At 39.6% G+C, this 26,864-nt stretch overlaps 2 protein-coding genes across 3 annotated transcripts; both read left to right on the top strand.

Annotated features, from left to right (window-relative positions):
* The first annotated feature begins 21,164 nt into the window (after positions 1 to 21,164).
* On the top strand, positions 21,165 to 21,993 carry LIP2 (lipoyltransferase 2). The gene has a single exon (XM_078579727.1). It carries the CDS (start codon positions 21,224 to 21,226, stop codon positions 21,914 to 21,916), a length of 693 nt encoding a protein of 230 aa, XP_078435853.1. The 5' UTR covers positions 21,165 to 21,223; the 3' UTR covers positions 21,917 to 21,993.
* Positions 21,994 to 23,499: 1,506 nt separating this feature from the next.
* Positions 23,500 to 25,716, top strand: LOC144706538 (nectarin-1-like). Of its 2 annotated transcripts, none has more exons than XM_078579540.1 (3): positions 23,500 to 23,740; positions 23,899 to 23,996; positions 25,216 to 25,716. In XM_078579540.1, the coding sequence occupies exons 1-3, from the start codon at positions 23,617 to 23,619 to the stop codon at positions 25,579 to 25,581; spliced, it is 588 nt and encodes a 195-aa protein (XP_078435666.1). In that variant the 5' UTR covers positions 23,500 to 23,616; the 3' UTR covers positions 25,582 to 25,716. The 2 variants fall into 2 exon arrangements, with proteins under 2 accessions (XP_078435666.1, XP_078435665.1); XM_078579539.1 differs by having other exon boundaries at positions 25,144 to 25,716.
* Positions 25,717 to 26,864: the final 1,148 nt, after the last annotated feature.

Genomic DNA, 26,864 nt, shown 5'->3' with positions numbered 1-26,864 from the left:
TGACGAGAAGGTTGCTTACCTTCGGGTAATGGGACAAGATCCCAATCTAAGGGCACAAATGCAAGATTAATTTCTGAACAAACTAGAGAGATCAGATTACCTTTCTTTTCTCGCCAAGCATGAAAATTAGGGCAATTCTTTTTAAGATTCCCCACTCTTTCTGCAATGGAAATAAGTCACAACTTTGTCATGCTTCTGTTGCTTCTTATGATGTGGCCTATTTTCAGCTTTCTTTGGTTTTGGTCGCTTCTTGATTTTCCTCTTTGCATTTGTTGTCAAATCGGCGCTTTCATGATGCTCTGTAATTAGTTGTTGCTGTTCTTAAGCACAGAGCGAAATGAAATCATTGAGACTCATCTTTTCACGCTGAACCTTGTATGCCAATTTGAATTGCTTATATAGTGCAGGAAGTGAATATAGCACAAGGTGCATGAGCATCTTTTCAGATACATCCATGCCCAAATGTCTGATTTTAGTGGCTATAGCAGACATTTCCAAAACATGTTCTCTAATGTGACCCTTTTCAGATAAATTTCAGATTCTTCATGAGTTGCAAACTTCTGTTCAATTTATGCCACAAATTCTGTTGCTGTGATATCTTCTCGAATAAGATCTGCCTAATAAGATTCAGGCACAACACGTTGCATCGTCATCAAACTTAACCGATTTGATCTTTCACATGCCTCTAGGTTTTCTTCATCTGCTTCGTCTGGTTTTTCAGATCTCATGGCATAATCAAGATTTGAGTATGCGAGGGAAAGCATTACATCTTTATTTCATGTCTGAAAGTTATTGGGATTCAAGATGAGAATTTTATGCCCTTGTACGGTGATGTACTCGTGTGCAGTTGCTGTAGAATAGGACAAATAACTCACATAAGGAAATGAATCTCAGATAAAGTACAAACCCATTACAAGACATCAGACGCAATATTAATGTATCATCTTTGGACAATAACATAACTGCAATTAACATCTTGTTGTGAATAATAAAATTCACGTTAACTAGTAAGAATGTCTTTGGACCGACTAACCAAGAATGTCTAATGTTATTTATCACAAGTGTACAAAGTCTCGTCCAGTAGTTGTTATTCTTTGGGCCAGCTAGTACCGACATTTGACATGTGCACACTACAGGCAATATATAGAGTTAATGATTTCCACAAAAGAGCCCACTTTGGCAGGATATTGTTTCTGTCGAAAACTCATTACACTAGAAAATGTATTGAATTTGTATGTACTTGACTGCTATTATGTATACCTTCGATTATCCATGATGGTGGGTATTTTCAAGTCCAAATACCAATCAACAAACATAGACCAATACATTTTTGGACCTTCTTGGGCCAGCTAGTGGTGAAAATCCATCAAACTTGATTTATCGACCCTTAAATGGCTGATTTGCAACTTAAAATTTGATATTTCTATCTCTGAAAGACCTAATATGAACTATTATTGCCTTGGGATGGCTGTTGTAGTGTCCCATTTACAGGTCTTACAGGGCCTAGGGCAGTCCTAAATGGGCCACCCATGTTATACCTAAAGTGCCCCAAGAGTTGGCCCAATATATATATTTATATATATTTATAGGGCTCCAAGGTGGCACAAAATGGGCCATCTATTTTTAGTTACATAGAGCCCTTGGGTGGCCCGAAATGGGCCGCCCATTATAGATCCCACGGGGCCCTGGGCAGCCCGAATAGGGCCACCAATAGGCTCGAAACGGGCTGCCCAATAGGCTCTTGTGGGGTCCTTTTGGGCAGCCAGAAATGGGCTGCCCATTAGGTTCTCGCGGGGCCCCTGGGCGGCCCAAAATGGGCCTCCCATTAAGGGTCCCGTGGGGCCCTAGGTGGCTTGAAATGGGCCACCCATTTAGGGCTCTTCTATAAGGGCTCCCACGTGGCCCGCCTATAAGGGCTCTCGCGAGGCCCCTAGGTGACCCCAAATGCGCAGCCTATTAGGGCTCCCGCGTGGGGCTGTGGGCGCCCCAAAATGGGTCGCCTATTAGGGCTCCCACGTGGGGCCCTGGGAGGTCCAAAATGGGCCGCCTATTAGGGCTCCTGCGTGGGGCCCTAGGCGGCCCAAAATGGACCACCCATTAGGGCTCCTTGTGGGGCCCCTAGGAGGCCCGAAATGGGCCTCCCATTAAGGATCCCACGGGGCCTTGGGCGACCCGATATGGGCCACCCATTTAGGGTCCCCCCGGGCCCTTAATGGTCCCGCCTTGAGGTGGTGACCGCCTCAAGAGGGGTGACCGCCTCATGACGATGACCGCCTCAGGGTGGCGTCCGCCTCTGGGCGGTCATCCGCCTCCCGGGCGGGTCACCGCCTCATGGCGGCGACCGCCTTATGGTGGTCAACCGCCTCAAGGGCGGTCCTGAGGCCCCCTTTGAGGCGGTCAGCCACCTCCATCATCTTGTTTTTTTTTTTCTTGAACTTTTACCGTACTTGATAAGGAACAAGATGAAGAATAAAGCTTGAAGAACAAAACAAGATGAAGATTAAATCTTGAAGAACAAGATGAAGAATCAACGTCATGCATTTGTCATCATTCTCCAAATGTATGGAAAGATTTATCTCATCTTACATCATTTATACCACATGATGACAATAATTATAAATATCAAATCTGAATGTACGATGAATGAGTTTTGCAAGAATATGAACATGCAACATGTACGATAATGAAAATTGTTCATCCTTTAAGAACATATGCAACCTGGATCTGATACCACTTATTAGATCCGCAGGAGGCTTGCATCAATTCTCAAGGATGACGAAGATCGTATGTGAATGTAAATCAATGTAAAACATACCTCGATCCATCGCATCTTCTCTAGTTGAATCGAACAAGCTTGAGGGGATGCCTTTTGGATCAATACCGGATGACTTCCTGAAGTCTCTCCGAGTAATGGGATGCTCAGGAGAAAAGTCAATTGCCTTATGACCCAAGGACCTGGCCCCTATTTATAGGAAGAGGAGATACTTAAGCTTCTTAAGCCTATCTTAATTAATCCCATTATTATAATTATGACAGGCTTAGCCTCTACACAATTAATTACCACACCTATTGTTGTAAATGTCTTAATCCCATCATTAAGTGAATCATATATAAATTGGGATTTATAACTGATAGCTTAACAATATGCAATTATATACATACATATATATGATTGTCCATAGATTAAGAAATTAATCTAACACTTCAGGGTCGAGGATGACCAGTTTCCCATCAAGCATCCAATTCACTGAATCAGACTTCTCTCTAAGACAATAGTCCAATCTTCAAAATATGAAGAACAAAGAAAGCTCTATGTTTGGGTTTAACCATGTTTTTGTGGAGGTTACCTGTAGCAGTTATGGTCTGACATGGAAAAAAAGAAGAGAAGCAACTGTTCAAGAAATTCAAAAAGTTATTTCTTCCATTATGTTTGAGTTTTTTTAAAAAAGACTCTTTGTAATAGTGCTTTCAAAAGCTTTAGGCACTGACTATAAATGTGGAAGGTATGTTTTTGATAACTCCAGTTATTCCACTTCTCCGATTCTCTCTCAGGCTCCCTCTTGTCCCTTTTGTTTTATGTGTGATTACAAGAGAAGAGAGCCTTGGATAACAAGTGTCTCCAACATTTAGTCTTAGAGTAGTTTTTCTTATCCTTGATTACCCATGGCTAGGTTTCTTATCTTAAAGAGAGGAAATCTTCCAGGGGAGGAGTTATCACTCTTGGTGGAGGGACCAAGCCACTAGTTCCAACTTCACCAATGTCATTTCAAGCGCCACTGTACCCGGTGTGGCTGTCAGATAGAGGTCTATTTTAAACTCATAGGCTATTGGAGGCTATTGAACGGTGATAGAGTGTCAATGTGTAACTTAGGGATAAAATCAAAAATGGGGGTAAAAATCACGTCATTTTGAAATTGATTTTAATAAATAATAGTTATAAAGCTATACTTGTAAAATCATTTAGTTAGCCAGTGACAAGTACGAGTCGTCTCCACAGGGAGTGGATGTTAGGGAAGGGTTTCTCTCAATTGGTTGAACTCAAGAAGGTGAGAAGAGGTATGCTTAGCATACAAGGTAGTGAATGGGTGACGATAGTAATTGCGATAAAGGTAGTAATAGTTAAAGATGATGGACGAGTATCTCGCTAATATTAGTAGTGGAACTTTGAGATGGACTAGAGGATCAAGGTAGACATGAATGGTGGCGTGAGATGAGAGGATAGGAAGTAATTTCTTTAGGCTTTAATAAATAGGGTTTATTAATGTAGGGTTTAAATGAATATAAGAGTATGGAGAGACTAGAAGGAATGAAAATGATGGTGTAAGAAGTGGTGATAAGAGTAGTGAGAATGAGGTGAGAGATAAGAAGATAGTGAGTTAGATTTTGTTGGGTTCGGTGCCTTGGTTTGTCAATGCAAACACGATTCCATGGATGTATAAGCGTAGCAATCGACTCATATTCGATCTTTAAAATCATACATTGAATGTACCTCATGGGGAACTTGTTCCACCCTTGACTTTGTTTCTATGAGATCATTCTGAAGCCTTTAGAAGTATTCACACGATCACTTGGCACTTGGATCTCCAAGTCTTCTTCTTTAATTTTTCTTGAAAATCTAGAAGATCTTCTCACCATGAATACACTCTCCTTCGATGAGTGGGGAACAAAGTAGAGAAAGGGAGGGGCTCTCAAATCTGGCAGGCCTGGGTGCTTCAAATGAGTGCATGTTCCCTATTTATATTTTACTTAAGCTTTTCTCCAAAATCCTACAAAGTAAAATATATCCACCAATCCCCTTATGACCTTTTGTGTGTGGCCCTCTCAGCCCATGTATCATTCTAGTTAATAAATTTAGTGGCCCGATAACAATTATTGGCCGACCTTATTAATTGACTATATCAACATGTAGATTAATTGAATAAGGATCGATTTAACCCAATTGATAGGTTTAGTTTCCAGCCTTGTGCTCTAGAAGATACCGAGTAGTGTTGAACTCCCTCATGGAACCTTTCCGTCATCACTTACCGTACATGTATAATCCATCATCCAGGCAAGACGCTCGAATGACTTAGGGTATGGTTTATCGTCAAACCCTAATCCGTCATTCGATTAGTAGTGATGCGTAACGGGGATTATTGAAGAACTCCTCCAATATCCTCACTAACCTGGCCAGGGACTTTCTGCATTGTCTTCCTTGAGTCAACCTCCTCTTATACTAAGGGCGGATGATCTCGTCTTGACCACTCAATCATCTCTGTGAGCTTCTTACTAAATCTGAGCTATGACTTTTTGATTCACATGATTAGAGGCTCATAAGTCAAAGTCAAAATGCAGTCGTCCATTCACGAGGTGTCCTTGGTGTCTCATGTTAGTGGATCACTTATACAACCGTGACATGAATCAAGCTAATTAACTTTTAGGTGTAATACCATTCAGGGATTCGTACAGACGAATTTAGTGAACTCTTTCTCCAAAGAGCACCACACTAATAGCCACATGATCAACTACACTTTTTGTACAAGTAGGATCCGCTAGTGCTATTCTATCTGGATAATTCAATATCCATCTCGACTATCCATCGAATAAGAATATTTAGAATAACTGCTTAAATATTAGTGATCACTATATTATGTTCTCATCATAATTCACTATGTCATAGTATGTATTCATAGATTTTATTATAAACGCCACACTAGATATGAACGTAATATTTTATTCATTGAACTTAAATAAACATGGTGGTGTACAAGATTCATTGACGGACACATAATATCCATCAAGATTCCCCCGAACAAGTAAGGAGGAATGCATTATTGGTTGGCGATAGCGTATGTGACATGTGAAAATAGATGAAAATAAGTGATGATAGATAGAGATGAAAATAGATGAAGACAAGCGTTAATGATGGATGGAAGTGTTAGATGTTGATGCTAGATAGGGATGATGATGGATGAAGGTGATGAATGATGATGATAGTTCAACTACCCAAGTGTATTAAAGAAGAGTCAATGTAAGGCGAGAGACTAACCTTAGATCTATTTATTCCGCTGGGATGAAGGTGTCTTCCTAATACAGATCAACCTGTCGAGTTCTCTATTGAACCTCTCCAAGCACTAGAGACACCTAGACACCCTTTATGGACCATCAAGACTTCACTTTCTTTCAATCTACCTCTCCCACAGATGTGCACTTAAATATGTTTTTTACAAAGATCGGGAAATCAATTTAAGATCCTACTATATGAATGGATAGATGGCATTAATAAAACACTAACGTTAAAATTTCAGCTCAATCTAAGTTGTGGATTGTCCGATATCAAGCGTGGAAGTTGGACAATTCCTAATCAAAGATTTCTCTCTCCTCATCCTCGTCAACATCATCACGTAGTTCAGTTCACGTTTTGTCTTTTCCTAGGATTTAATCCGGTGATTGGTTGAGATTATTTCCTGTCATCCACAATCGATAGTTCTCATCACACCACACGTCACCTTGGGGAAAAGACAAAATAGGGATAACATTATATACTATTAAATAGTTAGGCCACAGCTCACGTGGCGGCACGTCAGCATGAGCCACCTCACCATCCTCTCTTGGATTATCCAATGATAGAGTATCAAATAGGTGCCACATGGACACATGTGCGCTACGTGTTGCGTGACACCTCACTAAGCACAACTCTATTTGACGATTTAGAGGAGAGATAGAGGCAATAGTAATACTTTCTAATTCATTTTTGCCTCGGTCCATGCAACACATTTATTGAAAAAAATGCATCCTTATTTTTTATTGGGCCATGTCACCCTGCGCTAGAAAAAGTAAAAAAAATGGGTATCATTAAATGCCAATATGGCATTGCTTACTGCAATACCATAATGGTTTAGGTTATTGATTAGCTATCACCAGTCAGAATTCTTAATCGTGGTTGGTTGTAGTTCAATGAATCAAATGGTGGCATGTCGAGTTCCAAATATAAAGTGGTTAAAAATATTCTAAAATCCATATTAAATTAAATAAATGCCAAAAAATATCATAAATAAATATCTATTTCGACTTAGAAAAACATATCTTTACAAATTTAATGTCGAAAAGTTCCAGAAAAAAATTATTCTGATTCAGAAAATTTTACTGTTTCTGAATTTGATGTCAGAAAAATCCTGAAAAATACATAGAAGTGAAAATTCAGAATATCATTGTATAAATAAATTTAATTATTTTAAGCTCGATAACATGCATATATAATTAATTTTATGTTAAAAACATGTAAATATGATCAAATGCATGTTGTCACTTAGCCTTTTCCATCATCCTTGGAGCTGTTCTCGTGGAGATCAAAGAAGAACTAATTCTCAAACTTTGTGATAAAGAGATCAAGGGGGTCCTCGTATCAGAAACTTCAGCTTTGTTTGCATGAAGTAGGCGATGGCTATGTGATTAAAATAAGAATTTGCAGGGGAACTCGCTGGTATCATCTCTCAACTTATGAGCCATGGAGAAATTCTATCTCAGACTATTGAGGTGAGAAAGCTACTCTAAGTGATACTTGTAGGATCTGGTCCTATTATCACTATGATTGATTGGTTCGAGGATATCCAATCAAATACCCTAGATGAACCAATCGAGTAATTAAATTCTACAAACATAAGTTTGTGATCATCAAACTAATGAAGAACCTGATCTGCTAGTATGTGCCATGGGGACAATAAAGTATCTCAGAGAAAGCTAGATGAGATGAATATGTGGAAGAGGCAGAGGACACAGTACGAGGAAAGATGATCACAAAGATGAACACCTAGCAGATACCATGTATGAAGATGCAGTAGGAGGAACTGTTATTGCAAAGATGAAGGCAAGAAGAGATCATTATAAGTCTGTCATAAAAAGTTATAGGAGCCACAAATTTGGACATGGCACATCTGAATGTGAATATGAGATAGAATAAGAAAGTGAAGCCCAATGTTGAAGCTGAGTTTGGTGATGAATTTCACTCAGAAAATTTGAAGGAATGCTCCAAGATGTAGTTGCTGGATCAACACAAGATGATCTCTTATTTGTTGACGCTAGAGTTAGCAACCATATGACCAATAATTCATAACATCAAATAGTTCATGATAACTATGCACTAAAGTACTTTAATTTAATGAATAAAATAAATATTCCCTAGTTGTTTAAAAGGTAACCCTACTAACCTAACCAAGTCAAGTAGACTTCTTCTCGCGTCTTTTTTAAAAGATGATTTGTTGAACTAATTGAGGAGCAGTAAATTACCTTTTTCAAGGAGGCTGAAAATGTGGGTCAAAATTAATGTTGTCCAGTCAAAATCCTATGATTAATCATCAAGCTAGGGTCACTGACTTATTTTATTTAAACTATCTATTCCTCCCTTGATTCTTTGACCCTTGTATTTTGCTTACAATTCCAACTGGCGGAGAAAAAAACCTCCCTAAAATATTTATCAAGTCCATTCTTGAGCAATCTTTATAAGCTTATCTACTCTTCCATCTCATAAGCTCATATTAGTTCTTCCTTTTTGTTTGGTTCTTGTCCATGTCGAGAACGAGGTCTATACCACTACCATGCCTAAAAAATATTTATTTCATAAAATTTTGAATTTTTTCACATTGCATTCCACTGTCAGATTCTGTCGCTCATTGCCCCCTACTCCCATAACTGCTGCCAGATCATGCATTTACTCTCGGATTTTCCAACCGCTGCTAAAACTGAAACTGCTGCCCATTTTTTGAATGTTCCAATGCAAGTGTCATACTTTCCGTGCATTTATTTTCCTATTTATTAAATTAATTTATAATAAGTAATGACAATTTTAAAAATTATTCATACAAATGATTTTTTATTTTTTAATTCTTGTTATTTGTATAAATCAGAACCTGAATTTTTGTAATCCTAAATTTAAGTTTATTTGTAATAAATGGATATTCTAGATCTCAAAGAAACTCCTTTTGGTGCAGTCATATTGGAAGATGGCTGAATATATGAGATATAGGAACCATACATCTCCAAACAAATACTATTGATACTGAAACCTGGGTTACTGATCTCTATATTCTTTCTTTACAATAAATATCCATCCTCTTGGAGAGATTGATGGAGAATGAGTGTAAAATGTTGATGGAGAATGAGGACACACCATGTATGGTCGCAAGGGAAGATCACTTGCTAAAATTAGGAAGACAAGTGAAAATTTTTACTTTGTGAAGTTAAAAAAAGACACGATGTGCTCATCTACTGAAAAAGATTACAAAGATGTGTGGATATGGCATAAAACATTTTCCACCTTTGCAATCACTAGGAGGACTAATAACTCATCAGGTGATCGATGGTGCATATGTTAAAGGTGTAGAATAATCTGCACAATGACTCTATGGCTGGAAAAAATAACTAGATCCACAAGCATTGACACCAGTGGAAGGTGAGTCAAAACGTTTAGATGAATCTTAAATAGAAGATGTATGGAGTGTGAGCGTGCAAGTGGCAAAGAATCAAACTCCTGAGTTTCTTACCTGACTGAAAGTAGGTCTATAAGGTGAAGAGGAGAAATCACTCTTAGTTTTAAAAGGATATCTTTATCCAAAAATCACGCTTTGTCAACAATGGCCATATTAAATTTTTGGTGCTGATGTCAACAATGAGCTTTAATAGATTTAGAATCACATTAAGGGCCCCTTGTATTATTTAAATGTGATATCTGAAATTTTTCTTGAAGAGGTATACATAAGAGAACATGATGGCTTCATTCAAAATATAAATAGGTACTTAGTTACAAGATGGAAGAAATCCCTGAATGGGTATGGGAGATTTTTAATGACTTTGTTGATTGGTCTTGGATGGTATTTATTTCTAGTATTATGATCGTATCCAAACTGATTTTTTTGGAAAAAATCAGAAAATGTCATAAAAATTGATGATGCATATAGTAAGACAATTATAAATTTTATAAGGGTTATTAAACCACTTGAATTTATAATTAAAATGGTTTTTCATTAAGCGTGTGATCATTTGGCTTTTCTTTCACAGCGGAGGGGCCCATTAAGCCCTTACTATTGCTGAAGGTTGCTAATTCAAACAAATGAGAGGGACATCAATGTATGAAAAAGTGGGATTCATGATGATACTTCCTTAAGATAAAAAATTATCCCTGAAGAATTCAATATCATTTGTTCCCGGGCCATCTGATCTCTCTCTCATTAAATGGTTCAATTCATGAAGTACTAGCAGAGATGATCTGGATTTTTTGTCTCTTTCTTGGAAAATCAAATATTAAATATATACAATATTTTTGAGAAGTTGAAAATGAGGCATTGAAGTTTGATGTCATATATTTTCCTTATTTTCTATCCATTTCATGATGATAAACTAAAAAAAATAAGGGTTACTATGTCTTTGTTCATTGTGAGTTTAGCAATGAAATTTATCACTCGATAATCACTTAATAATTCTACATAATGTAAAAAAAAAGGTGATTTCCATAGAAACCAGATCTATGGATCTTTCTATCTTTAGATATGCATTCGAGTAGGATGAGAAAGAATATGTATAGGATATGAGGCAGCAATGCGATGGTCAATAAGATAAGTAGGTAGGTGATAACACCCAAAAATTTGGTCTTTATTTCAAACAATTAGCACAATTTTATGCATTTAAGGATTTTAAAATTGGGTTGTCATCATATATTTACATGTGATAAATGTTTCCCAGTGATTCTTGATTTTCCCCTAATTTTCTGTTAATTTTATGAATTTCCTGGAATTTGTTTAAATGAAAATGGCAGGGTTATAATTTAATTTTTATGTTAATTAATGTGGGGATGAATTACTGAGCTTTCTAGATTTTTCTGAATTTTTATTGGAATTTTTGAGAATTTATTCAAGGAAGAAATGAATTTTTAACTAGGAAAAGGATATATTTACAAGGAAATATGAGTTTTAGAGCAATTTCTCAAGTGGGGGGGCTTTTCTTAAATTGTCATTGCAATTATGCCCTTAAAAACAGTTCTCAGTCGTGTGTGCAGGCGTTAAGATATTATTTAAGTATTTACAGGGTTTTATTACAATTAATCAGAAAACTTTTAATTATTTTTATGAGAAGGAGGAGGGAGAAAGCCAAAAAGGATATAAACACAGATTTTTTTAGCAGCATTTGTTTGCATGCATGCACCTGTTTTATCATGGACTTTTGTGCAAAAATCCATCAAATTCTCTCTGAGGCGGTAAGTTCACCTCCCGTGCAGCGCGTACAAAGTGCATGCACGAAAGGTGACGTGGCGCTTTCTAATTGGCTTGCGTCATGAAAAACGCACAAATAAGTGCGTTTGAAATGTACGGCGGTGGATTTTTTGATATTTTTTTCTTTTTTTTATTTTTGCCAGGGGGTACATGGTGCTCAGAGAATCAACCCGGAAAATGAAGTTCAAATTTTTCCAGCCAATCCGCCATCGACACATCATTGCGTGTAAACAAAAACAAATTAGATGAATGAAAATTGATTCAATGGCTTAGATTGGTCAATTTTGATTTATTAATAACTTTTGATCCTGAAGTCCGATTGAGATAATTTTTTATGGATTTTCTCTTATTGACATCCTCTTTCTATTTATATGTTGGATCATTCAGATCAAGCCTACATTGATGGATAAAAATTAATTACTATTTAGGGGTAAAATGGTCATTTTATACCATTTAACCTAAGAATAAAAGCCAAATTTTGAGAGGAGGGAGTCATTCTAGAGGGTGCTCTATCACAGCTGCAAGACAGAGAGGAGCTTCAACCTGGATCAACCTGTTTGGTACTCATTTCTTCATTGTAATTGAATTTTTAGTGTATTTTGGATGATGTTTTCGTGAATTTCTCCATCGTTTTTTTTATCTTGGTCTGAATTTCTAAATTGTTAGGCTTGCGCAGAAGGTACAAGCCCTTATTGTGATTGAGAGGAGAGATTGTGAAATTTACATTAAAAAAAATCTATAAAAAACTTTAATTTATAGGAGATATTGTATTGCACTTATGATCTAGTAGTTAGTAAATTTTGATACCAATTTCCTCAAATTCAAACTCAAACCAAATCATTTTTTCTTCTCAACCTCTCTAATTGACCCCTTTGATCCTTCTTTTTGGATCAAAGAAGTCAATCCAGAGTTCCTAATTTCTTCTGTTCTTCCCATCTCTCCTACCTCCCTTTCTAAATTCCTCCTCTAATTGGGGTCATTTGATCTTTATTGAATATTAAATTAACTCCAATTAGGGTCAAATTATTCAAATAGATCATCAATTGGATTCCTTACTAGCTTTCCTTGGACGATACTCTTAAGTGAAGGTTTTACAAATTTTATTGTATAAGCTAAAGTTAACAACGACAAAGGATTATAAAATTACAAAATTCACCCCTATTTTTGGCTTATCAGTAGGCTGATGTGAGTGGGATGAATGGCAATGAGAGGGTGAGATAGACGTAGACGTAAGGGGGAGGTGATGGATGTAGAAGATGGGTAAGAAGGGAAGGTTAGGTAATTAATGATTCTTATGGAGAATAGAGCTGCAACATGTGTGATGATGATGTAAAAGACGTATGCCAATGATGATGGATGATATTTTGGAATGGAAGTGATGAAATGATAAAGATGTAAGACAAGAGAATAACCTTAGTTCCTTATCTTCCACGGGGTCAACATGATTTCTTGATGCAGATTAGCCTCCCGACTTGTATATTGATGTTCTTCAAGCACTCAGAACACCAACAAGAATTGATGGACCTTCAGAAATCTCACTCTCTTTCTATCATCGTATCTAGGATGAAGCTAGTTCATACATGTTTTAAAAAAAGATGGGGTAGATCCAATCATATGAATGGAAATAGGAGAGAAAGACAAAGCAACCCTCAAAATAAACTCAATTGATTTTCTGGAACATCAGATATCAAGCCCTGAAGCTGAACGATTCCTGGATATTGATTTATCCAAATATTTCTCTCTCCTCATCCTCACTGTCACCCACACATGTCCTTGCATAATAAACCCTATTTTAGGTGATATGATATCCTCTCTTTTTCTGATCTCTGAAATAGAGCATTTTATCTCCATAGTAGTGCTGAAAGGCTTAGTATCTGACTTGATCCAATGGAGTAAGAACACCCAGTAGATCCATATTCCACATGTTGCTCTCAGCGACGTGATGCCATGTTACGCAATAATGTGATCGATTAAAAACTGATTTTTCTTCCTTTTCTCCTACAGGTACATATAGCGACTTTGAAGTGTGCTAATGCGGAAGATGAGGTTATCAAAATCACAGTGGAATATTTGACAATTGGACAGCTCAACCGAAATGAAAAAAGAGGAAGCATCAACACTCATAACAAGGAGAGAGAAAAATGTAGGGCTAGGACTGCATCAAATTTAAAATGCAATACTCAACAATCCGCGGGTCTGATTGAACTGAAATTTTCAGGGTTGCTTCATCTTCCCCTCCTCCATGACCTCTAGCTGAGAATTCTAAAGGCGAGTTTCATAACCATAAGGATAGCGATGACCTCTAGCCTAGAATTCTATATCATGTCGTATGTCCGATCTCCCTGGCGGTATGCTTCTTTTTTCCAAGTACAAAATAATCATCCCATTTGCATCTGTACATTATACATTGACTCTCTCGTCCTCACTCTCTCTCATCCCTCTTTGTCTTGCTCTCTCTATCTCTATCTCTCACACACACTCTCTTTCCTCGCTCTCTCACAGTGTTCTCTCTCTCTCACCCCTTTCTCTCTTCTTTTCTCTCTCTTTTCTCTAGCTCTCAATGATATGAAAGATACGTGCAAAACTATGAGAAAGAATAAGATCATTAATGGTGATAACAATAAATTAATGTTGATAGCATTTTAGGTCAAATACAAAAGGTTAGATAATATTATCTATATTTCTCATTGTTCAAAAAATTAGTTGATAGAAACCGACGTGGAAAAAAATGAATTTTAATTACCTCTCTTCTATAAACTCATTTCTTTTTTGTTACATTCTTAGGGTTAATTTTTTTAATGGATTCTTTATGGTTATGATTCTTGCTCAGATATGGTTTGGGTATTTTGGGAAATTGACCCGACCTTATCGATCATATCAGCACTTACTGATAAAGTTTTTCATATCTAACATCCCCATAATGGGCCAACTAACCTTTTCTTCTGTCGTCTTTATCCTCTATCATGTCACTAGTGACATGATAGCAGATGTTTGTCAAACCCTATTTTAGGTGTGTTGCTAGACAATAGTAGAAACTTTATACATGAAAAATATAATTGAAAACAAATTAATATAAATTATAAAAAATAGTTTAAAACATAATGTTCTTTACTCCACATGCCAATTTCTAACCGCTTATATTTTTACCAAATGGAAATATTAAAAACTATTATTATCCTTTTATTTCTTGCCTAAATATCATGTCTATTATTATTAATGTGTACTTGGATAACTAAGAATCTTACTACAATATTTTGTATCTTTTGGAATTTCACAAACCATGCATATTATTTTATCATATCATTTGTCCATAACTAATGTACTAATATTAGGATAGTATGATTAGATCTTTATAACTATTTCATATGTTCATATTAAAAAATTATGTAAGACACTCTCACATATCTCTACAGATATTATATTACTAAAACATCTCCTCTAACATTAGACTCAAGTCGGCCTATGTCTTTTTTAGACATAGGCATAGGTAAATTTTTTAACTTAGGTAAATTTTATTTGTGATATCCACTCCCTTTCAATTATATTGTCTAATTTTATTTTTTAAATTATTGCTAAACATTTACCTCCTTAGATTAGTGAATTCTCTCCCACCTTCTTAAAATTCTCACCTAGGTAAATTTCGTTTATGGCTTTCCCCTATCCATACTAAGAGATTTTTTTAAAACCCTTGAACTTTAATTATATCTTCTAAATCTATGTCATCAAATAGATTAATTAATTGCATATTAATTTCACTTAATCGATAGGTTGATCTTCAAGCCCATGGGATGCCAAGCTACAGCTCATGCTCTATAATATACAAATGAGTGTATCATGTCAATTATAAAACCTCTGTCACTGTTTACTGTGTATGTATAGTCCTATATGCACTTGATGCTTCAAGGATGAGTTAGGTTATGGTCAACCGACAAACCCCAATCAATCCTCTTAGTAAGTAGTGTTGTGTTCAAAATTAATCAAAGAACTCCTCTCATACAAAGGGTAGATTATTTCGTGTTGTCCACTCAATCATCTTTGTGAACTTCTTGCTACACCTGAGCTAAAACTATTGGGAGTTCCTTGAATATGAAGTCCTAGGTCATATTCAAATTAGAACTATCTATCAACAACATGTTAGTCTATAGACAACTCGATCAATTATGACTTGAATACACATGAATGATAGTTTGGTATAATACCTTTTAGGGATTCATATGATAAATAGCACTCCCTATCTGTCCTTAGTGTATCCACTCAAATGGCTAGGGGATCGGTCATACTCATCATATGAGTATCTATCCTGATATTGAGAATCTATCCTCATATTTCAATGTCCTTATTCACTATTATTTAGAAAACGTGCTTAAAGACTAAAGATCTCTATACGATGATCTCATGATAATAAATATATTATCATGAGATCCCATGTGCACATGGACTTTATTACAAGTATCACATGTGCACTATAATAAATATATCGTGTTAAGGAACATTTAATGAGATATGTTATGTCTGATTGGCTTTTGGGTAGCATATATTTCCATCAAAGGAACCCTAGGATGATAAAAATTAAATTTAAGATCAGTGTAGTCATGTTGTTTTAATTTGGTTGAGTTGCTACATGAGGATAGGGGAGAGTGACACTTGGAACACAATAAATATGTGTTCACAAATGATGAATCTGCTGATATCCATGTGGGGAAGACCCATGAAGGAACCCTAAAAAGTCCGAGGGGTCTGCCACAAAGTTTATAATATGAAATGATTAACAAAGAGGTTATCAAGGAGATCTTTATTTACTTGTTGAGATAAATATACCAGGAATCCAACAAAATTATATCTTATTTCTTTGAGGTTATGGAAAAGGATGAAGCACAAGGTTAGAGTTATACTCAAGGTTTCTTATTTGAACATTGAGGATATAATATATGAGTTTTATAGCTTCCAAGAATAACCTTTGGGTCTGAATAATCTCCCTAGACCAATACCATTTGGCAGATAAAATGAATTGAAAAAGTTAATGAAAAACCTAAATAAAATAAAATATAAATAATTTGAAGCAACCTGGATCCATAGAAGTCAAATATTATGAAACTTGATTCAACTAAAGAAATCTTCACAATGATGAGATAGGGAGTTAAAAGTATTTTTATCTTATAGTTATTTGATTCCTAAATGGCATTTCTCCTTTTCTTAATTCCTATTGATGTACCATAAACCATGCATGCAAATAAACATTTTTAAGGGTTTATGAAGGCATATAATGAAATGAAGATGAAATTTTATGTTAAATTCCATTTTTATGCAATTGTTCATTCATTATGTAAAATGTCCTATTTTTAATGAGTTTTTGCATTACTAGGAAAATATATAATGAAACTCATTGATTAAGTAGAAATAAAAGAAAAATAATAATGAAAAATATATAACCAATATTAAATAAATAAAATAGGCTCCTATGGAGCCGCAAAGGTGCACAGCAAAGGTCGCCGCACCGCAGGCGCCACCCACAGCCAAGGCCGCAACAGCAAAGGCGCCATCCGTAGGAGCAGCCAAGGCCAAGCTCCTCAATGCGGCCCCAAAGTTAGAACGATCACACCCAATGTTAGGTCATGCTATTTAAATTAATTATGTTATGGATTTTGGAATTTATATACTGTTCTCGTTTTCTAAAACAATCAATATCGGTTTAATAGCTCTATGAAACTACGGGCCGGGTCTGGTAAATAAAAGAAGAACTCATGAGCCCACAGGCCACCATGATGCAAATCATTAAGGGGCGTACGTGTGGGCTTTGCATGGTCCAAGCCCAAGCCCGAATGAAAATGGGCAATTTAATAAGTCGGACATATAATCTCGGTGGTTCATTTCTTTTAAGAATATTGAACAGTCAAGATCAGTTCATATTATGCATTTCTTTTCTTTTATTTTATTTTCAGGCGACAACTCAGCACGGAGCGCCAACATGGACAAATCACGCATGGGCATGTAGTCAGTCGAGGCTGACGTGGCTGCGCTAACAGAGCAGGGTCCACATGAAATAAGGAGGATCCACTGCTACGATTTAATCGTAGCCGTTAAACCATCTAACAGAAGATCAAACGGTCAAGGATAAACCTGACAGGTTCCTCTCCCCCCCCAATCTCCATCACCAGAGACTTCACTTCGATGATGAAAAGGTAGATCTCTGCTGGTTCATCGCCGGAGACGACGATGGAAAGATCCCACAGCCACCCGGCAGTGCGTGCCTGCCAGCGCGCACAGATGACACTCCCGCGCCGCCGCACGCAGATTCATTTGCCCGGATCCGCTAGTCGCTCACGCGCATGCGCCCACCTTAGCGGCTCGCCTACGCTGCGTGCGCGTACAGCTGCCACGCGCCCACACGACCCTTGTAATCAGCATCAAGGGCTTGAGATCCTACGTCCTGTAACAGCGCGCCACGTTTACCGTTGGATCCACGACACCCTATCGAAGTGCACGTCAATCCCCCCCCCAACGATGCGTCGAGAATTTCCCGCATCGCCACGACGCACTACTCTAATGCCAAGGTACTTTCTGCACTCTTTGGTGATCGTGTTCTTCATCTAGTATTCTTCGAGTGTTTATCCACCGCCGTCGGATTAGTTTTGGATTTTGAATCTTCAAGCGATTAGGCCTTTGAATCTTCTAGCAATCGTCCGTTCGAATTTATTGACATTGGTGCTTTGTTTCACCGTGGTGGTTGTAAGACAGTACTCCCGCCTGCGATGAGGAAAGGGGCTGCACCATCATTATTTTCACCGGATTTAAATCCTCGAATTCGATCGTGTGATTCGTGGTCTGTTTTATCCCAACCAACAATAGATAGTCCTCGTACCCAGTTTCCCCTAATCGTCATGCATCAAATAACTTCTTGAGGTTCAATATTATCCATAATGATCATTAGAAACTTGAAAATTGATATAGTAGAGATAATCATTATTTCACTAAATAATTTATGTTCAGCTTCTCTAGTAAATTTGATCAATGTTAATTCTGAAACACTCAGAAAACAATACACATTATTTAGGATACTCTGAAAAATATGCATGAAATTGTAATGCTAATGTTCAGATTCAAGATGGATCACCAAAAATGAATTGTACATGTTTCGTTGTTCTGATGAATGAGAGCCTAAATATTCATGTACTATCCTTGAAACTATTCACTTACTGAATGATGATATTTAATTCCCATCTGGTCATCTACAATAATATGATCTAATAATAAGTTCTTGTTGATAATATGCTCTCATGTTTCCCCAAAGAGTGGCGTTAACATTTTTTTAGCAAAACTTTGTATGGTGTTGATTCTACTCTAATGTATTCTCATTTGAGATCGGCAACTTTGAAATTAATTTTATTAATTACATTTAGTATTCTTCATTATGAGTAAAACCATGCTAATTTTCCAGGGTGAGCAAGCTTGATTCTTGATGTTAAAGCCAAACAGGTTATAAAAGCACGAGTTATATTTGTGCTTTAGAGAGTGAAACGCCTTTGACTGATCAAAAATTTTAGGATACCTAAAATCAATCTATCAAGACTGAATCAATACATGAATCTGATTTATATATTTGATTGACTGTCGACCCGTGATGCACAAACAGGAGGAACCTAACACTTCGTGATACAAACCCAACCCTAACGTTATTTTTATCTTCTTAGAAATCCCTCTAAACGTTGCAGCCTTCCAAGTTGGAGGGAATGAAGGAACTTGTGGTTTGGTAACATTACTGATGATTTTCACCCCTTTGGAATCCCCTCTCTCTTGAATAGACAACCACTCCACCTGCTCTTCTTCTTGCCAAAGTCTATTGCAGCATCTCCTGTCCCTGCACCAGTGATCATTCCATTCCACTGTCATCATTTAAGTGAATAATTTATCTCAAGCTTCTCTAATCAATTTAATGAATGTCAGTTTTTTTATTTGCATAAAGTAATACACATTATTTAGCATACTCTGAATAAATAGCCATCAAAGTCTAAGGCTAGTGTTCACATTGAGGATGGATTGCCGCATATGCATTTTATGTGTTCCTTTGGTTTGGATGATTAAAAGCTTAAGTGTTCATGTACTATCTTAAATCCATGATGGCATTTGATTCCCATCTGGTCATCTCAAATATATGATCTAATAATAAGTATGATCTAATATTTCTATAACATGTCACTATACCAATAACTTTATAGCATAATTTTGCAATGGCCTACTTTTGCATTGATTTTTCTTAATAATTTGTTTCTTATCAGGAAACCATTCTAACTTTCCAAGGTGAGAAGACTTGATTCTTTATGTTAGAGCCAAAGTGGTAAGAAAAATCATGAGTTAAAGTTTGTGCCTTATAGAGCAATGTTTTTGACCGATCAAAAATTTTGGAGACATAAAATAAATCTATCAAGACTGAATCAATATGTAAATTCAATTAAATATTTTATTGACTGCGGATCCCTACTGCACAAACAAAAGAAACCTCATGCTTTGTGATCCAGACTGCCAACCCCTTTGGGTGTATTTTATTATTTCATCTTCTTAAAAATCCCTCTAAATGTAGTAGCCGGCTGACTTGGAGGTAGGAGGGAACTTATGGTTTGGTAATATAGCCTACAACGACATTCACCCCGTCGGAACCCCCTTGCCCCCTAGGCGACAACCTCTCCACCTGCTCTTCGTCTTGCCAAAGTCCAACCTAGCATCTCCTGTCCCGGCACCAACGACCATCCCAGCGTCTTCTCCCTCCTTCCATCACTCTATCCTGATAGGAACTTGCGGGGATCTTATCCCTTTGCTTACCCACCGATGGTTTACTCTATACAATAAGAAAGAAACACCAGCAGCTAATTTTGTGCACAAAAGAAAAGAAATGAAGAGGAAAAACCTTGAATCCACCCATCCATTTCAAAGAACACAAAAAATTACATGCCATACATCTAGGGTTTGACGGTCCTGGTCTGGTCCAGGTTTTTAGCTACGACCTAAACAGGTTCCGGCCCGTTCTTGTTCGGTCCCGGTCAAGACCGGTCCCAATTTGGTCAGGTTGACTAATCAATGTCAAAGTCAAAGTAGAAAATTTATGTTCATCGTAAAGTAAATATCTTCTACATCAAGTGGATGCCCACAAATGGTCAAATATATGACGTCTATGTTGAACTCAATAGAAACCTCTCCGTCGCATTGGACTTGATATTTTTAGAATTTTATAAAAAAATATTACATAATATACTTCGGGTTCTGATACAGTGTGAGCCTTGGACATAAACCTGTTTGACAAAGAGGTCCATCCCGAAATGGATGACCTATGGTCATGGGTCCTAAATGTCCAAACCTACATCCATTCATCCATCTATCCCCAGACAGGCCCACACAGCCCCCATTCTAAAAATTTTAATATAGCGACTAAGTAGTGAATACTCCCTGTTTGATTATCCTTTTCAAAGAACACAAAAAATCGTCCCCAGAGGACTGGAGGGGACAGTTTTCGTACCATCTGACGAAAATTCGTCCCATCCTTCGTCCCTACACTTAGACATGGTAGTTCTATCTTTTTTGTGTGAATTGTTTGCTCTGTTCGGTTTTCCGAACAGCACAAAAACAAATTCGAACAGAACATCACACAGACCTGTGCGTGGTTCTTTTGTTCGCTTTGTTCGAATTTTGTTCTAGTTTTGTGCAAATGTGCGAATTTCAAACGAACAGAACAGAACAACCATGTCTACCTACACTGAATCCGGACGCCGGACAGGACGGGATGAATTCATCCCGTCCCATCCATCATCCACGTCTGGGATGATCCGGAACTGTACATGCCATACATCCATTTCAAAGAACACAAAAAAAAAAATTACATGCAATACATCCATTTATCCCTTCAGCTAGGCCCATAGAGGCCATTCAAAATAAAGTTTGAATAAAGCGACTAAGTAGTGAATACCGCCCTGGTTGATTATCCTTGGGGGGTTTGGATGAGAACTGGGCGGTGCGTAGAGATCTGGAGGCTGGGGAGGGTGGCCTATGCGGAGGCGCTGGCGCTCCAGCAGAGGCTCGTCGAAGAGCGCAAGGCCGGGAAGATCGCAGACACCATCCTCTCTCTACAGCACCCCCCCACCTTCACGCTCGGCAAGCGCCGAACCCTCCACAACCTCCTCGTCTCCGAGCCCGACCTCCGAGCCATGGCCGCCGAGCTCCACCACACAGACCGAGGCGGCGACGTCACCTTCCACGGCCCCGGCCAGGCCGTGCTCTACCCCATCGTCTCCCTCCGAGCCATCGGACTCGGTCCGCGGCGCTACGTCGAGGCGCTCCAGGCCGCCATGGTGCGCCTGGCCGGGGCCTACGGCGTGCCGGCCCGAGCCGGCGGGTCCGGCGAGGCCGGCGCGTGGGTCGGCCAGAGGAAGATCGGCGCGGTCGGGGTGCGGGTCAGCGGCGGGGTCACGTGCCATGGGCTGGCCTTCAACATCGACCCGGACTTGAGCTACTTCGCCCATATCGTGCCCTGCGGGATAGCCGACAAGGAGGTGACTTCGCTGAGGAAGGAGGCTGGCGCGGGTCTGCCCGGCGAGGAGCTGGTTCAGGACCGGCTGGCTCGGTGCGTGGTCGAGGCTCTCGGGTTCGACCGAGCCGTCTGGCTCGACCGGCCCGACTGCCCCTTGTTGTAGAGATCCTCTCTTTCTTTATCTATCCTCGCTCCTGACCCAGGATATCGTTTTATTCTTCTTGGGTTTTTATTCTTGGATCTCCTGATCTTTTTGTTTGAGTCAGGCTTCGCTTGATGATGACGGGCACGCATCGTCCGTCACTTCACGCGTCATCGTGAGGGACAATGTGACCATGATGGTGACGGTATTAGGGGTCTGTGACGGTGATGGTGACGGATGACGAAGTAGTCGCAGCGGGGACGTGACAGTGATGAGGTGCCCAGGACGCGTGACGTGACGCAACGGCCGTCATGGATGACGGCGAATTTTTGAAAAGTTAAAACGGACAGAAATTCATATAAAAATAATTATTTTTAATCTTTAAGACGTGACATGGCCATTTCAATTCCCTGGCATTTTGCACAGAAGTTCCTGTTTTTTTTGTGCGTGCAAACTGATGCCGCTTATAAATAATTGGAGATATACCCCCTCCATTAAAATTGGGTTTTATTCACGTCATGGTGACGGGGACGTGACAGGAAACCCTATAGAGGGACGGTGATGGGAACATGACGGCTTTTTTGCATCTGCTGGGACCCGTGACGCGACGGTGACGTGACAAAAGTTTCATCACATCACCATTCGTCACATTTCGTCATCCGTTCCATCACGTCCGGGGCTTCACACCCCGGACGTGTCATTCTCTAGTCCTACGTCACAACTTTAAAGGTTCATCCAAGTCGATGCCTTAGTCTGCTAGTGGGATGTCTCCTGCCCCGCGCTCCGCTTATGCAGCGCGAGCAGTCTGCACGTAGCCTGTGCAGCGCTTTGAGACATCGTGCTTACGTGCTGACGAGTACGGGCACTGAAAGATCAGATTCAGGTGCCGCCACTCATGCAATTCCATACATGTACTCACAGTTAGCTCGCAGGCCTCTGTGCAAGACTGTCGCCTGCTTTGGGGCTTTACACCTAGAACGGGGTGATAAGAAATATAGAATTGCATGATGTTATATCTTAGTGCAATAGGGTATCCAAAGATTAAGTTACAGGATTATGTGATATAAATGAGAGGGGGAGAGAGAATCAGGATAAGGGATAATCCAATGAGAGGTGGAGAAGAGAGAAGTCTAAGAAGGATCACATAGAGAGATAGACAAAAGAAAAAGGATCAGAAATCTGAATGAGGTAATTGGGGAGGTACAAAGAGAGACCGAAGAGAAATGAGAGAGACTGAGAGAGAAAGAAGATTAGAGAGAACCCTCAATAACAAGAGACTAAAGATAAGAGAAGTCCGGCAGAAGCTACAGTTTTGGGCCCCTTCTTTACAATGCACTATTTACCAATCTTCGAAATACTCCCAATAATAATACAACGCGCACTGCATTTTGATGTTTCAAAATATCCTGCTATTTACAAACTTTGTTACTAATAACCAAGGGGGAGAACATAAAAAAATAGAAAGTAGTTGTCCGGGGACGCCGGGACCATTTGAAGACATAAATTATTGTTTTTGTAGTGCATCTTGATTTCCAGATAAATTTGAGGCTCGTTTCATGGCCCATGCATTAAATGATGGTTCTGAACTTCTGATGAACCGCGCTACCACCCATCTTTTAAAATTATAGTCTTTCCCTTTAAGTGCCCACCCTTCTCTACCTCGCTAATACCAAAACCAACAAGTTTTTCTTTGTCTCTTGATCGGTTGACCGAACGTCGGCATGGAGAAGCCAACAGCTCTGATCGCCGCTACCGCTATTATCGTAACGCTGGCTGTTCTCGCCGGCGTCTCCGCCAACGACCCGGGCATGCTGCAAGACGTCTGCGTTGCGGACCTCAACTCCAGTAAGCCCCAAACCTTCGAACCCTTCTTCAGATAAAAAATCTGAACCCATATCTCCTCCTGTTAGAATATCAAAACTTATGAAACCACATTAAATGGGATAAACAGCTGCAACAATAATCATGGATATATGGTAGAAATCCAACGCTTGCCTCCTCAGGTATCAAGGTAAACGGGTTCCCCTGTAAGGCCCAGTTCAACGCCAGCCACTTCTTCTCGGATGTCCTCGTAAAGCCCGGCAACACCAACAACACCCTGGTAAAGCGCAAGATCTTCCAAACCCAGAAGTAGGGAACGTCACGTCCCACGCCCCGGACGTGACGGGACGAATGACGATCCGTGACGCGACGGTGATGTGACGAAAGTTTTGTCTCGTCACCGTCCTGTCACATGTTTGAGGATTTCAAAAAAATCCGTCACGTTCGCGTCATTGTAATGGTTTTAGGCTCCCCGTCACGTCCCTGTCACCGGGCATCATCACTGTCATGTGTGATGGGAAAAACAACCGTGCGGAGGAGAGAGAATTAGAGGGGCATATCTCCAATTATATTTGGATGGCATCCTTTTGCGCTTGTGAATTAATGCAGGGACTTTTCTACAAAATGCCAACAAAAGCTTAAATCTAACCATTTTAAGCTTGTTTGGTCATTTTTAAAATTTCATCACGACTGTTCCTCCGTGACGGCCATCCTGTCATCATCACACCCAGTTCGTCATCCCTCACCATCATGGGGCTCCTAATTTTGTCACCGTCACCATCACGTCATCCGTCATGTTGCCGTCACCGTGACTGTGTGACATGGACAGCTGCCGTTCCCTACCCAGAAGTTTTTTCCTTCGTAGAATCACAGGCCGTTGAAAAACTTAAATCTAAAAATTTTTAAGCTTTTTTGGTCATTTTTAAAATTTCGTCATGGCCGTCCTCCGTGACGGCCATCCCGTCACGTCACTCATCCGAAGCCCCCCATCACCATCACACCCAGTTCGTCATCCGTCACCATCATTGTCAGGGACCCCTAATTTTGTCACCGTCACCATCACACCCAGTTTGTCATCCGTCACCGTCACTGTCACGGGTCCCTAATTTTGTCACCGTCACCATCGCACCCAGTTCGTCATCCGTCACCGTCACTGCTACGGGCCCCTAATTTTGTCACCGTCACCATCACACGCAGTTCGTCATCCGTCACCGTCACTGTCACGGGCCCCTAATTTTGTCACCGTCACCATCACGCCATCCGTCACATTGCCGGTGACGTGTGACATGAGGGATGACGGCTCCCGTTCCCTACCCAGAAGTTTTTTCCGTCGTCCATGCCTCTCTGCATGGCATGTTAAGCTGAAACTGCTGAATTCAGTGTGTAACTTCGATAGAGATAATAGGAAACTTGCGGTTCACTTACAGGGCTTTGTCGTGACCGGCGCCAGCGTGTTGCGAATCCCAGGCTTGAACACTCTTGGCCTGTTCTTTGGCCAGGCAGACTTCGCACCCGGCGGGCTGAACCCGCCTCACACGCACCCATGCGCGAGCGAGATCGCCTTCGTCCTCTATGGCGAGCTCGAAGTTGGATTCATCACCACTGCCAACGTTCTTGTTTCCAAGACCATCCGCGCTGGTGAAATCTTTGTCTTCCCTCGCGGCCTGGTTCACTACCAGAAGAACAAAGGCCGCCTCCCCCCGTCCATCATTGCCGCATTTGACAGTCAGCTCCCGGGGACGCAGTACATCGCTGCCACATTGTTTGGAGCCACGCCGTCGTTGCCGGATAACGTTCTGTCCATTGCTTTCCAGGTCGGGATGGAGGACGTGCAGAAGATCAAAGCCAAGTTTGCTCCCAAGTAGTGATGTCTTCTTCTCGTTCACTAAGAGAAGAAAAAGGAGAGTATGTTTGATCTTGGATTATTGCCTTTTCCCCTGTCCAATAATCGCTTCCTGGCCCCCACATGACATAAGAAAGTTGCTGTTTTTCTTATGAGAGTCTGTGGTTTATCCTTAAATTGATGGACGGAGAGACAAGTTGGGAAAATGTCTGAAAATTTTGCAATTAGGAGTAAAAAATAAAGGAACTGTCAAGGCTACTTTGAATATATAAAACAAGATAACACACAATTGATTAGATAGGTCATATTGGCTGTTGATTCCTCCCAGAATATGATGGATAGTTAAGCTTAATGAAGAAAGGTTAGTGATGTCTACAAGATGTTTGTGTATATTTTTTTGGTGTAACTTTCTGTTTTGATGTTTGTGGACAAGAAATATAACTTGAAATGCCAAAAGTAATCAGGGAGCTGTGGAGGCCCAAATAGTCGCCCCCCTGGTTGAGTGGCGAAGCCAAATTTTATGGGAGAGCATATGCTCAACAAAGAATTGAAAATAATGAGCATGGTAAATAAAAAGTGGTTTTTGTTCCAATACATGTATCCTCTATGAGAAGCTAGTTGGGGTAAAGAAGGTTTTTGGAGATAATCCAGATCCAGATAACAAAAATATATTGAATGTGGACTTGATTCCTCAATCTGTCCAGATACATACGGCAGACTATTTAAACTATCTGATCAATATACTTCATACATTGAATTAGATGACCCCCAGATACTCTATCTCAATGATGGAAATCCACCGAACTATGCAGAGGGCCATTCATAATTCATCTCTAGGAATGGGCAAGAAGAGTTGATGCAGTATGGCTAGGACTAACGCTGGTAGCGTAGAAGGAAGGTCAACTAAGGAAGGATAAAGCAGACCACAAATCAACACAATGGATATCGAACATTTAAATCTGGAGAAAATGTTGATGATGCGCCCCCTCACTATGGTCGAGACCGGAAGGACTGTCTTACAACCACTGCGGTGAAAACAAAGCTCAAAATCCAATATCCATAAAGATCAATTATGAGAAGATGCAAACCTATTCCACTAATCTATTCTACTAAGTCGAACGTGAGTGGAGAAGCACAGGAGAAAACACTAGATAAAATAATGCAGATCACCGAAGAGGAAAGAGTTAACTTTTAGCGCCCGCGTAGTGCGATGGGGTGATGTGAAAAGTTGTGGAGGTGTTCGATGGAGGAACAGATGATGAGCGCTTCGACAGGACTGGACGCAGATCCAAATGTGAGATGTAT

This window comes from Wolffia australiana, chromosome 8 (assembly GCF_029677425.1).
Source record: "Wolffia australiana isolate 7733 chromosome 8, ASM2967742v1".
NCBI classification, from domain to species: Eukaryota; Viridiplantae; Streptophyta; class Magnoliopsida; order Alismatales; family Araceae; genus Wolffia; species Wolffia australiana.
The sequence above is the reverse complement of the archived record's forward strand: the minus strand, read 5'-3'. Positions and strand labels throughout refer to the sequence as shown.